A 14,457-nucleotide genomic window follows, 5' to 3' on the forward strand; every position below is an offset into this window, starting at 1 on the left:
GGGTAAACGACAGCAGAGGAGAAGGTGTTAGCGCAATATAGACACTGAAAAGCCTGGTTTGTCGCACAAGGGGGGGAAAAAACTCTGCTTATGATTGAACTTGCTTTTTTTGCTGTAAGACATATTTGTCAATACCCAGAAAAGACTCCCTTTCTTTTTTTTTACCTGCTCATTCCCAAACCGCGTCTCTGAAGCATGAGCTCAATAAAACCTTCAAAAAATATATTTCGGTCTTGGAAATGACAGAGATTTTTTCCATTATTTCCAGTCACAGACACACATTTCTGTTTCCACTGGCCTGCCACGCCGTCGGAAAAAAGAAGCATGTTGCACAAATGCAGGTGTTCCTGCCCCGAGTCCTGGCCAGACCATTGTTGTTGGGCCATAGTGCAGAGCTTAAAGTCTCTGGGCGGATATCCAGACGTCCAGTACAATGCGTCTTCCCATCTCTGTTCCTCCCACTAGCCCCCGTTAGCTGTGCCGCCCCAGAAGCGTCAGCGGGGCTCGAACGGCCAGTGCCAAGGGTAAGCACCCAGTGCTGTGTAAACACACCGGGCCTGACTAACACTCAGGAATGCTTTATATAAAGTCACATAAAGGCCCGGAGGGGGAAGTGGGTGTGTCGTCTGACCGTCTGCAACTCGCTCTGCTGCCACCATTTCCTTCACTCCAGAGAGGACGTCATGGAACATGAGCTCGCTGCTCCCAGTGTTTTAACAGCTAAATATGCTGAAATGGCAGATCACAGATAACTTTGCGCCTGATATTTTTACTGGAGAGCTTTTCACAAAGACGTGGTTTTACGGGATATCAACAGACAGCATTTGCTGAACTAATTTGTATCAGCTGCAGCTCTGTTTGCTGTGCGTTGAACCAGGAAAGTGACAGCTGAAAATGAGATCCAACAAGGAGCTGAAGATTCGTCTTATTTCCTCACAGCACAGGGCACAGACTATTTCATTTATGAAAGAAGATACAGGAGTTAACTTGAAAATTAAATTTTATTAAGATATTAATGTGCAAATAGGAACATATTAACATAGCAGGAAGTTAACTATTTTAAGAACAAGTCTATTCAATGTTCAGTTTGTATCTCTCCACTGTGCTGAAGGCACAAAGTCAAATATGCCTTACTGGGTTAAAAAAAAAACATAACTGCGAATTAAACTCATGCACAAAACTTTTTTCAGCTCATGCCATTGGGACCTCCTACAAGAGAGATTATAAAGTGCATGAAAATGCAAGTCATTTATTTACCTTCTACTTCCATTTCATTGGATTATGTATTTATAGATCTGAACAAATGCCTCAAAATACAATTCAGAACAACTTTAATCTAGTTAGATGAATTTAGCAATGTTAAAAACTATACAAGCAGAGAACAAACGATTACGGGAGTGTGTGTGTGTGTGTGTGTGTGTGTGTGTGTGTGTGTGTGTGTGTGTTTATCACTTCAGTTTTCCCTTGAGGCTCAATTTCTGCATCCTGTTTTTTACCCTCTGGTGACTATTCTGCTTTACTTCACTTTTAAATATTAAAGCACACATACAGTATATACATTTATATGCTATTTTAATATATAATATATAATACACCACTGGCCATTTTTTGTCTAATTTTAGTGACATTTTGTAAGAAAATAATTTGGATGTTTAAAAAAGAGGGGGGGGGGGGGTATTTATATTTTATCATCCCAGTCAGCTGGTACTTGCAAAGTGACAAGCCTTTGCAGGGCAGAAAATAAAAAATTAAACGACATATTGATGCATAGAGACATTTTTATGCTGCTAGTTCCAGCTTTCTGCTTTGTTTTGGCACGGAGGTGGAAAAGACATAGAGGTGCAGTGACAGTGTGTTGGAAACGCTAGCACAGATGTAGCCACAGTGTGTATTCGGTCCGTGTCAACATTGCAAGTCAAATGAGTGTCCTTGAGTAGCAGCAATAATTTGAAATTTGTAATTCTTAGTAATACTTCAGAATTATCATAAGCTTTTGTACAAGGTTAAAAAAAAAGAAAAGTCAAAGGGACTTAAGACATATTTGATAGTTTTCAGGGCACATGTGTAACCTGAGCAGGGTGTCTGATGTTCAAAACAATGCCTTGTTTGTGTCGACGCTCGGATGAACCAGAAGGTGATGTGCCGAGCGGCTTCATTCTTGCAGCATCTTGTTCTCTCGGAGAAAAGAGAGCACTCGGCCCCCCCAGGCCCTGTCATTTACAAGATGGCCAACAGGAGAACCGTGTTCTCAACACAACCTCACAGCAGATGTTTGCCCTGGTACAATCTGTACAAACGTCAAGTTGAATTCATTGCCATGTCCTGAGCTCAGCAGCCAGAACCTTGGGGATGAGTGTAATTATAAATTCTTTGGTTCGAACACTAATTAAACCTGGTCCAGTTGGCAACAGCTGTCAGTGGTGTGACAGAACAGCTTCGGTGTTTGGTAAATGATATAACTTGTTTAGGCAGTAAAATCGCTGTCGGCTGATGGAAGCTCAACCAGCGCTTATTGATGTTCTTTTAGCAGACCACAGGCAATTTAGCGCGGGCTGTGTGTAGGCAAAATCTTTTTCTAAGCCTAATAGATGAAGCCCAGAGAGGCCGAGCTCCTGAGTTCTCTGGTAGGCTTCACGTTGCGGGTTTTTTTGGAGACTAGCTTATCAGCAGAACTCGCAGGATCGACCCTCCAGCAAAGAGGCACTGTTGCCATCCAATCTGCTTTCACTGGCAAAAAAGCGCTTACAGCAGGAAAACACAAGTGCTGATTCTTCAGCGTGTGCATCCCTGACCTGTGAAAGCAGAGCTTATTCAGTCGTTCTCCAGCGGAAAGGCTCCGCGCAGCAGGGGACGGCTGTCTATTTAGCCCCTTTTCACATTCACTGTGCTCCACCAGCCACAAGGTACTTTGACTATTCAATTGCCACCGTCTGCCGCTGGGCTTGAAGGCATCACCGTGCTGTAGGTCTATTTTTGAATCTGCTCATAGATTCAAGAACTCTGAGATGAATCATGGGGCTTCTGCTAAATCTGCTAATTAGATCAGATTTATCTTTAAAAAAAAATAGAACTTGAAGCTATGTTAGGTTTTAAATGTATTCATTGAAATTTTTGAAAATAATTTTGATTTCACCTTGTATTCACCTGGTAACATTTCAGTTTTAAAAAAGGTGTTTACATATTTTACTAAACATTTTCTTAGTTGTTTAGTTAATTAGAAATTTTTTCATTAAATATGAAACCAGCTTCTAGCAGCAAACTAACTTGCTGCGTATTATGTGACCAGTTCATAGTGAACTTCAGACGTCATTTGTATCCTTTGAGTATTTTAGATACTTTAGTGAGACTGCTGGTAGAAGAGTTAAGGTAAGTAAACATGCACTTTTTCACCCCACCACTCGCTAAATGGCCCCGAAGGCATCACGAGTGTGTCTCTGACCCGCTTAACCACATCAACATTTACAGTGTTACCTCCTACAGTTACAGTCGGGACGAGGACGATAGAAAAGTCAAGCACCACTCACTGAAATGAAACACTATACAACCTGTCATGGGCAATGAAGAATGCCTCAGTCCAGGGGTCGAGCACATACATAATTAAACACGGGTTGGCTTTATCTCAGAGAGATACATTCCCCTTCACCTCACCGAAATGAGTCATGAAGCAATCCTCCCTCCTCTGGCTGCAGACTGTAGGGGAAGCAGGAGGAGCACAGGTTCATGCTGCACTAATGGATGTTTACACAACTCTATCAGCTACCAGAGACCAGAAATCACATGCTCCCCCCGCCCGCTGCTCCCCCCACTGTGGCTAAAATGCCTTACGTGTTTTAGCTGAAATTCTTTATTTGTCAAGAGATTTTTCAGAAGGGTTGTGGTTGGAGTCAAGGTTGATTGTCCATTGTTATCCTCTGCTAGCTCTTTATTCCTCCCTCTCGGCTCTCCTCCACACTCGACCCTCCCTCCTTCCCTCCCTCCCCCTCCTTGTCTCTCCCCTGTTCTCTTCTCCTTCCCCATGCTCTTGCCAGTAACGGCCTTAACCGTTTGGCTTCATGTCAAAGCAGGGGCCTTTTGTGGCTCTGTCACAAATCTGCCAGGAAAAACAGAAACCATCTGTTCAGGCCTGGGCCTGAGAGGGGATGAGGGTGTAAATACATGAGTTTAGCCTTCGCCTTCAGCCCTGCCTGCGCACACAGGACCACCGAGCCCAGAGAGAGGATCCTGCACTCCCACCCGCAAGGGTCTGCAGGGGTTTAATGGTTTGCCTTATTAAGACTCAATCTTACAGGCAAGAAAAAATGGTTTCAAACACAGCAATTGAATATGCATATGTACATGCAGAACATTTTCCTGTATCACCTGTTGACTTGCACTCAGAGACATTGATTTATTTGAATAGAGTAAAAATTATTTTTCACAGATATGTATATACACACACGCCATTTAAAAGCTTTATTATGCTTGGCCTTTTAATAAGGACAGCGACTTGCATATAATTACAGTTACTCTATGTTTCAGCTAATACTAATAAGAACAGAGATAATTTTTTAAAATTTTATTTATCAGTCGGAAGTTAAGGAGTAAAAACCAAATCCTGCTTGATGGATGAAGCCGTAATTTTGAACTGAACATCCATTTCACACAAACATACTTGTTTGTAGACGACCATTTTAAGTGGTAATAACTGGAATGGAAGCTCTGAGTGTCGTGATAGGAGGGTAAGCCCTTTCCTTGTCGGATAATCCACGGGCCAGAAAGCTCCTGCAGATGGAAGCAGTCTAAAACGCCTTATAATACTGAGCTTATGTTGTCACTATCTCATGTTCTGCCGAGCAGCAGCAGCACACTCTGTACCGCTCCACAGTGATTTAATGGACTGGGGGAAATTATGGTGCCGAGGCCAGGGCCAATTTAGATATGTGTTTCAAGTATTTCCATGAATTTCTCTTTGCTGGATTCAGGTTTACTGTTTTCAGATAAAGATTTGTCATCTACATTTTATGGAAGAAATGGAAACATTACCTGAAAGCCTCAAAAGGTCCACAAAAACTCACTAGATAAACAGATGATATGGAGGGTAATGTATGTTAAGTGTTGCTGTAGGCATATGGTGACTTTGATAGATGAAAGTAAACGGTCAACTTGAGGGATTGGACGCACAGTATGTGGCTTCACAGGAACCAAATTTGACAAGCAGGCAGGCTCGGGGAGGCAATCTGTCAATCCCCCCTTGACACTAATTCACAACACAATGTCTCTCTCAACCACAAGAATGACATGTTCAACTTCGACTGCATTTCACTCGCATATATAATGTGTAATTCGGCTCCCACTTTTAAGTCCATGCCTGTGATGTCTAATATCAGTCTTTCCTTTGTCAACGGGAATCTTCAACATTTCTGTCCATGAACTCTTCAGGCAAAATATACACTGATCAGCCACATTAGAGGTGAAGTGAATGGGAATGATTATGTTGTTACAATGGCACTTGTCCAGAGGTGGACTAAGGGAAGACAACAAGTGGACTTAACATTGATTTGTTGTAAACGGGAAAAATGATTGAGCAAAATGATCTGAGTGATTTGGAATGATTTCTCCAATATGTCAGGTCATATGGGGTGTTCCTGGTATGCAGTGCTTGGTATCGACCAAAAGTTGTCCAAGGAAGGGACAGCCCCTTGACTGGTGACAGGGTCTCGGGCGCCTTAGGCTCATTGATTCATGTGGGAAGCGAAGGCTGGCCCCTGTGGTCCAATCCCATAAAAGAGGTAGTGGAGCACACATTTCTGGAAAGGTTAATGCGCCATGAAAGCCGTCAGAACGCAGCTCGCAGCGTATGGAGCTGCCAAGCCTTAGACTGGTCAAGTGCGCATTCGTCGTTAACCTGTGGAAGATATGGCACTATGGCAAGAAGGCAAGCCAACGGAGGCTAGTGTGATGCTTTGGGCAAAGTTCTGCTGGTGAAAACCATGGATCCTGACATTCATATAGATGCTGCGTTGACACTTAACACCGACATGAACACCGTTACAGACCAAGGACATCCCTTCATAGCAAAGGTATTCCCTGCCACACTGCAAATATTATTAAGGCATTGTTTGAGGCACATGACAAAAGTTATTAGGTATTGACTTCAAATTCATCTCACTCCTATTGAGCATCTGTGCTGGAAGAGCAAGTCCTGTAAGTTGCCAGGTGCCAAGGAGGACCTATAATATATTAGGCAGTTTGGTATTGATGTTGTGCTTGATAGATGTAGATCAAACACTACAAAATAGTTTTTTTGTATTGTTCAGTTTTGAATGGAGATCTATTTTTTTCTTTTGTTCTTATTGGAAATAACTTTTCAACACAACAAATTGCCTCAGGATTTGTTAAGATCTTCTCTTTGTTTTCCTCTTTCCATTTACATCCAGCTGTACCAGCTCACCAGTGCACCTGTTAATTCCCATTCAAAAGCCAAGTTAATGTTTTCATTGGCCCCTGCCCATTGTAATGGTACTTGACACAGTGGAAGTGATGGAGAGGCAGGGTGACCTTTCCCTGTGTCTGCCAAGCTGTTGTTGAGGCCGCGCAGTTGTCAGCCTGCAGCGAGGAGGCAGAGAGCCACTGCTGAGAACAGTCATTAAGCACAGAGCACAGTCAGCGCTCGGCACCACTCAACACTTTTGATCTGCACATTTCAATTAGATTTCACATCAGGATGCCTGCCTTCCCTCAGTTAGCACCTGCGCCCTGCCTTCCCAACTGGTCGGCCAGGCAGAAGTGGGAGGCGCACTAGGAAATGACTAGTGGGTTCTGTTACCGCCTAAAATAGATGCACAAACACATGGCAACATGATGGAGCTTTGAGCAGATAAAATGATCATTAGCTGCTCTGTTATCACTGCGAGCATGGACAAGAAAATGTTTTCAAAATGATCCTTCTTTACTTAGAGTCGTACTGATTTGTCTGCTTTGCTCCGGCCTGTGGACTCATCCAACCGCTCCACATGTGCTCATCTGCGCAAGTCTTGAGGTAAAAAAAAAAAAAAAGAATAAATACATTTTGAAAAATGGCACAAGCTGTGGGGCTTGGGACGGATTATCACTTGAGCAGTGGCTTTGCCATAACACTGCAGCACATTAATTTACCCTGAAATTTGAGAAGGTTTCATTGAGCTCAGTAAATTTTCCCAACACCGGTTCGCTTGATAAGATGGAATCCTACAGGCATTGGTAGATATGAATTATCCCCTGAGAGCCACATGGAGGGTGATCTTATTAAACTGGCCAGAGTTCACTGTATCAAGCGTTTTCTGTCAATCAAATACCTCTTTTACACCAAAATTACCGTGTAGACCCGTTTTTTTTAAACGCGGGTCGACCTGCGTGTAAATCGGCAATTGGCCACTTTCACACTGCGAGCAGACCAGGGTCTGGTGGTCGTGTAGTGACAGGTGGCGGCCATAGGTGGCGGTAGAGAGCGGCAGAGAGCGGCGCGCGGCGCAAAACAAAGAAGAAGAACAGTGTAGTAAACAACAGAAAGCATGGTCGCCAGTGGGCCGGTGGTCAACGTTACTTCAGATCTTGTACTTGTCACTCTTTCAAAGTTTACAAGCTCAGCGCAGTGTTACGAGCCGAGCCTGACCCTTTGAGCAGGAGGCCGTATGGGGTTTGAAGAGTGTGTACGAGAGAAGAAGAAGGTTGGCTCTGCACGCTGTGGTTGTGTACGTAGCTGCAGCCACAAGGAGAACGGGTTCTGCACATCGTCCATGTTACCGACAGTTTATGGCCACTGTGTAATGAGAGACCGCCCGATGAGGCCGTGTGTGTCCGCCGCAAATTAGCGGGTTCACCCGGGTGGGACGTTCACATCAATGCCGATCGGAGGTGAAGCCGATTACTACCCGGGTCTATTGCAGAGTCATTTGACCCGGGGCAGAATGCCGATTTAACGTTTTCACACTGCAGAACACGCCGGGTGTTTGCGGGTTTAAACGGGTTTTCTGGCCTGTGTGAAAGGGCTAAAGAATCGGTTGAGAGAGACGTGACTTGTTTCTTAACATCAGATAACACACACAACTTTTCAATAAGGGAACAACCACTGGACAGACAACAAGCCAACTGGCCGCAAGTAGTTTAGTGTTTTGTGAAATAAGAAATTCCAGCTGCTGTTACTTTTTATGTTTGAATTAATACCATGGCTTTGTTACCACGAAGTGAGGATTTAAAACTGTCCACCATTTAATCAAATCCTTTCTTGCCACTTGTTTGTTTCGGTACACTTTGATAGAATATTTTAAGCTGTTGCCGAAAAGCCGCTAATGTGTTTTTCGAGAGCAATGCACTGACTAATTTATGTCAAGTTTCTCTGCTGAAGCGTGGTAGCAAAACAATCAATAGCCATTAAACCCTGGGAGCTTTGTTGAACAGCAGTTTAACAGACCTCAGACAGTAGATGGGTGCCCTCTGGGCTTTAAAGATTACAGGTGACTTACTGCTCACCCGGCACTCACCGCTCACCTTCATGCATTTGTTATCGAGCTGGTGAGGACCACTAACGATTGAGAGTAAAGGGCAGGGACCCACAGGAAACTGGATAATTGTCACCGACTCATGTCGGCAATGTTCAAGACTTGTGTATTATGATTGTGTCCAGAAAGCAGCAGTTACTATGCACAGGCTGCCTCAGCAAAGTGCCTTCTGATCCATGATTGCATGTGTTAATGTTTCAGTTGGGTATTGATTTCCTGGCAGCCTTTTGTACACAGGATTTATTCGCCTCGCTCACTGGCAAGCGCGCCCCTCCGAATGTTTGATTAAAGTTCAATTGACTCTTCCAGTGAAGGGGCGAGGAGCCATTTCACTCCCTATTTGTAGCACCAAAGCTCTGCCTGACACGTTCTTTTGTTCCCATTCAAGCTGCTGCCACCCAGGCGGCCACCAATGCACTGATCCTAATATCCCTGCATTCAGTGAGCCTCCTCGCCCTAATCCTGGGACAGACAGGGCCACAGCACAAACATGCCCAGCCGACCACAAATCCTGGCATGGACTGGCCTGCTCTGTGGCGGTTCACTGAAATCCTGTGCCAACTGCTAATGTGCACATTCCTCATACTTTCTTTAACCTAACTGCAGATATTTTATAGTGGCAAAATTGACTTGTATTGACTTTGACAAATCGACCTTCCAATAATTTTGATTCAGTCACTTTTGTATCCCTGCGGGGGGATAGACTGATCAGTGTGTGTGTCTGTCCATCCATCTGTCTTTTGTCACTTCGTTAAAACCATGTGGAGTTTTTTTCATGAACTTCACAATTATGTTGTTCAGGTCCTGAAATGAAAATGTTTGGGTTTCATGTCAGAAATCCTACAACTTAGGTAACTGTGATAGCACCAAATGATCTGCTTTTTCAGGTTCCAAGGGGACATGTCATCTCCTGATGTGTTTTTTCTTGTCTGTATTCATTGTAACAACATTTCTTTTTGTGTCTCATTTCAGGGAGAGCTAATTACCTTCTACTACTATTGGAAGAAGACCCCAGAAGCAGCCAGTTGTCGAGCGCACCGCAGACACCGGCGCCAGCCCGTCTTCCGCCGCATCAAGACACGAACCGCTTCGACTCCTGTCAACACTCCGTCACGACCCCCCTCAAGCGAGTTCTGTACGTATACTTGACCACTGGAATGGCAGCTGAGGGGAAAGTGGGAGACATCACCTGATAACCTCTGCTGTTAGGGCGATGTATGTTAAGTGTTTTCTTTATCTCTGTTCCAGTGGACCTCAGCTCGGCCAGTGAAGATGACTTTGACAGTGAAGACAGCGAACAGGAGCTGAAGGGCTACGCCTGCCGCCACTGCTTCACTACCAGTAAGACACTACGTTGCCTTCACAGACATCCACACTCGTCATATGAACTTGATTGGTTATTCCTGTCCTGACTGGGATCAGTGGGAGCCTGCATGATGCAGTGCTATTTGACAGATGGGCATGAGAAGATGTCAGGACTAATTTGATCAAATTAGACATGAGCCCACAGCTCGTTCACTCTCTCCACATCATTATCCTTCCCCTCTTCCTGCACAGCTGGCTCCCAGTGCCAGGCTCCCATCTGATCACACTTAAGTTACTGCCATAACAACAGGGGAAGCTAATAACGTCGGCTTTATAGTGTTAACCCATATAGACCTTATTAGTAAGAACATTTAAATACAGTATGTAATTGTGGACAGAGTTGTGTATTATCTTTGATTGAGCTCTTACTATTTCATTCAATGTTGCACTAGATAGTTGAAGACATTCTCTACATTAGGTGATGTTACTGTACTTGTGAGATCATCTCTGAGTTGTTTGTACTCATCACCACCTGTAAATGGCTTTCCTCAGCCTCCAAGGACTGGCACCACGGGGGCCGGGAGAACATTTTGCTGTGCACAGACTGCCGTATTCACTTCAAGAAGTACGGCGAGCTGCCCCCCATCGAGAAGCCCGTGGACCCGCCTCCCTTTATGTTCAAACCAGTCAAAGAGGAAGAGGATGGACTCAGCGGGAAGCATAGCATGAGGACCCGACGGAACCGAGGCTCGGTGCGCACACACACTCCTGCTTCTATCTCTATTTACATCAGGAGCCTAAGCCTCAGATTTATCACTGAAATTATACAAAACCAGACTGCAACACAATACGATTATCATCTCTACAGTAAATATGTAGTACAGGGACAATCGTTGTTTAGTTTAGAAAAACGTTTAAAAAAAGAAGTTTGTAAATGCTTTGTACAAATTCATCTTAGCGGTCTCTGTTAAAATGTATGTTTGCTCTCCTTGTTGTAAATAGATGTCAACACTACGTAGTGGTCGTAAGAAGCAGACAGCCAGTCCCGATGGCCGAGCCTCGCCTACTAACGAGGATTTGCGCTCCAGTGGACGCACCTCACCCAGCGCAGCAAGTACTGACAGCACTGACAGCAAGACGGACTCCATGAAGAAGCCAAGCAAGGTAAACAGCAACAGCATAGACTCACTGAAACCGTGTTTTTCAATACACATATCTCTGTGAAATGTAGCCTAATGTCTCCAATGCTTTTGGCTCCACAGAAGATCAAAGAGGAGGCTCCTTCACCAATGAAGAGTGCCAAACGGCAACGAGAGAAAGGAGCCTCAGACACAGAAGAGTCAGAGAGGGCTACTGCCAAGAAGTCCAAAACACAAGTGAGTGTGTGGTCTGTGTTTTGCTTCATCTGTGTCAATTGAATAGACTTGGTGTCACAATACTCATCCTCGTCTGTGGTCTGTCCCTCAGGAGCTAAGTCGACCAGACTCACCCTCAGAGTGCGAGGGTGAAGGGGAAGGCGAGGGCGAGAGCTCTGATGGGCGCAGCATCAACGAAGAGCTTAGTAGCGACCCAAAAGACATTGACCAGGACAACAGGAGCTCCTCCCCGAGCATCCCCAGCCCCCGCGACAATGAGAGCGACTCAGACTCGTCTGCCCAGCAGCAGCAGCTCCTGCAGAGCCAGCATCCTCCAGTCATCCAGTGTCAGCCAGGCACCTCAGCAGCCTCCTCGGCACCTCCTCCACCTACGACCTCAGCCCCGTCACTGCCCCCGCAGGTTTCCCCTATAGCGGCCTCCACCTCTCTACCTCCCCAGCCCCTGCCCCAGGCTAGCCCGATGTCTCTCATCCAGTCAGGAGCGTCCCTTCACCCTCAAAGGCTTCCCTCCCCACATTCACCTCTGACTCAGGCTCCACCTCCCGGCCCCTCTGTCCCACCTCAGTCATTACCCAGCTCGCATCATGGCCCCATGCCTCCCATGCCACATCCACTGCAGCCTGGCCCCTCACACATGCCTCACCCTCATTCCATGCCCCCTCAGGGCTTCCCTGTAGGTCAGTCTCAGGTTCCACCCCTGCCAATCTCTGGCCAATCACAGCAGAGGCCGCACACGCCTCCCTCCCAGGCCCAGTCATCAGTTCAAAGTGGAGGCCAGCCTCCCAGAGAGCAGCCTCTACCCCCTGCACCGTTGTCTATGCCTCATATCAAGCCCCCACCAACCACACCCATCCCTCAGATGCCCAACCCACAGTCCCACAAACACCCACCTCACGTTTCTGCACCTCCATTTCCTCAGATGCCTTCAAACCTGCCTCCACCGCCTGCCCTCAAGCCCCTCAGCTCTTTATCCACCCACCATCCTCCATCAGCACACCCACCTCCCCTCCAGCTCATGTCTCAGGGGCAGCAGCTTCAGCCTCCCCCAGCACAGCCCCCAGTTCTCACCCAGTCCCAGAGCCTTCCGCCATCAGTCAGCCACCAACCTCCTCCAGCTCCCCCGCTGCCGCCTTCCGCAGCGGCCTCACACCCCAACGGGCCACCGCAGCCGCCATTTTCGTCCCATCATTTCAATACAGTTCTACCTCCAACCGGCCCATCCTCATCATCAAACTCTATGCCTGGCTTACAGCCTCCACCTTCCTCTGCTCCATCCTCCTCCATCTCCATGCCGCTCCCTGCCTCAGTGACTTGTGCCGGCCCGGGCCCAGCACTCCCACCAGTACACATAAAGGAGGAGCCCTTGGATGAGCTTGAAGAGCCCGAGAGCCCCCCGCCCCCACAGAGAAGCCCCTCCCCAGAGCCTACTGTCGTCAATACACCCAGCCATGCCAGCCAGTCAGCACGGTACGTCTACAAACAACTATTTTGACTCAAACACATCTTAAGAGAGAAAAACATACTTACACCTGCAAGAGCTGTTATTTTTCAGTGGAATGTTACGCTGCTTACTGTCTTGTCTGTGGAAGCTGATTAGCTCTCAGACACATGGAACAACAAAAAGTCTCTGCCTTTAGGTCTTAAGTCTTTGATGTCGGCACCAAGTCAAATGTCCTCAGCAAAACAGGAGCCAAGGCCACAATTAGCTTTGAGCTCTGAGTATCTGATGGCTACGTATTTTAAGGATTGGAGAGCTGAGAGATTAATTACAGTCAACTGAGGTGTCTGAATATGAGTATCTGTAGTTGCTCGTGCTTAAGTGGCTCTCAGACAGGCAATGAATAGCAATGAGGATTTTAATAGTGAAAGCTCGGGGAGTTTGTCTCCGTTTGAATGTTAGACCAGCTAATACAAGCTGCTTTCTCATCTAATGGGGCATTATCCTGCCATTCATCATGCAGAATCGAAGATGAATTCATTTGGAACAATTATTTGTCGCAACATCATTCAGTTTTTACTGAGTAACTGTTGAATATGCTAAAGTTTTTTTTTTTCTTCTCTCTTCCGTGTCCACAGGTTTTACAAGCACCTGGACCGAGGTTACAACTCGTGTGCTAGGACAGATTTCTACTTCACTCCCCTGGCTTCATCTAAACTTGCCAAAAAACGAGAGGAAGCTCTGGAGAGAGCGAAGAGGGAAGCAGAACAGAAAGCAAGGGAGGAGAAGGAGCGAGAGAGGGAGAGGGAAAAGGAACGTGAACGAGAGCGGGAGCGAGAAAAGGAGGCAGAGCGAGCTGCGGTGAGTGATTTGACATTAGTTTGGCTGATCATGGTAATGTTTTTTTGAATCCTTCTAAACATGTTATTTGTCCCACCGCAGAAAGCCTCAAGTTCCTCTCACGACGACAGAATGGGTGAACCTCAGATGGTCGGCCCCGCCCACATGCGTCAATCCTTCGACGGCCCCCCCACTACGATTGCAGCCGTGCCTCCGTACATCGGCCCCGACACCCCTGCCCTGCGCACCCTCAGCGAGTACGCCCGACCCCACGTCATGTCCCCCACCAATCGGAACCACCCCTTCTTTGTGTCGCTCAACCCCGCAGACCCGCTGCTGGCCTATCATATGCCAGGCTTGTACAATGCCGACCCGGCCATGCGGGAGCGCGAGCTGCGAGAGAGGGAGATGCGTGAGAGGGAGATTCGTGAGAGGGAGCTGAGGGAACGGATGAAGCCCGGTTTCGAGGTCAAGCCTCCGGAGATGGACTCACTCCACCCTTCTACAAACCCCATGGAGCACTTTGCCCGGCATGGGGCCATCTCATTGCCCCCTATGGCCGGCCCTCACCCGTTTGCTTCGTTCCATCCCGGCCTGAACCCACTAGAGCGTGAGCGACTAGCGCTCGCTGGGCCCCAGCTGCGGCCAGAAATGAGCTACCCAGAGAGGTTGGCAGCAGAGAGACTCCATGCTGAGAGGATGGCCACCGTGGCCAATGACCCCATCGCTCGTCTACAGATGTTCAACGTGACGCCACACCACCACCAGCACTCGCATATTCACTCCCACCTCCACCTCCACCAGCAAGATCCCCTTCACCAAGGTAAAAGAAAGCCCTGCTCGCCTCCACCACAGTTTTACATTACACACTACAACCAAAGAAATTATAATTCATTTGAGCACTCACATTAACAAACATTGTCTCCATTTGGGGAATCATAATCTGACAAACACTGTTACGTTGTCCAAAATGTCAGTATTT

General features: G+C 46.7%; 1 protein-coding gene across 8 annotated transcripts in view; it reads left to right on the forward strand.

Moving 5' to 3' along the window:
* rerea (arginine-glutamic acid dipeptide (RE) repeats a) overlaps positions 1-14,457 on the forward strand; it is a 125,480-nt gene that overhangs the window by 107,129 nt on the left and 3,894 nt on the right. For all 8 annotated transcript variants that reach the window (XM_035644032.2, XM_035644031.2, XM_035644028.2 and 5 more), the window contains 8 exons: positions 9,489-9,651; positions 9,765-9,857; positions 10,374-10,573; positions 10,824-10,985; positions 11,084-11,197; positions 11,289-12,664; positions 13,274-13,496; positions 13,578-14,298. In XM_035644032.2, the coding sequence (XP_035499925.2) occupies positions 9,489-9,651; positions 9,765-9,857; positions 10,374-10,573; positions 10,824-10,985; positions 11,084-11,197; positions 11,289-12,664; positions 13,274-13,496; positions 13,578-14,298 (3,052 nt within the window). The remainder of the gene's footprint in view (positions 1-9,488; positions 9,652-9,764; positions 9,858-10,373; positions 10,574-10,823; positions 10,986-11,083; positions 11,198-11,288; positions 12,665-13,273; positions 13,497-13,577; positions 14,299-14,457) is intronic.

This window comes from Scophthalmus maximus, chromosome 3, assembly GCF_022379125.1.
Source record: "Scophthalmus maximus strain ysfricsl-2021 chromosome 3, ASM2237912v1, whole genome shotgun sequence".
NCBI classification, from domain to species: domain Eukaryota; kingdom Metazoa; phylum Chordata; class Actinopteri; order Pleuronectiformes; family Scophthalmidae; genus Scophthalmus; species Scophthalmus maximus.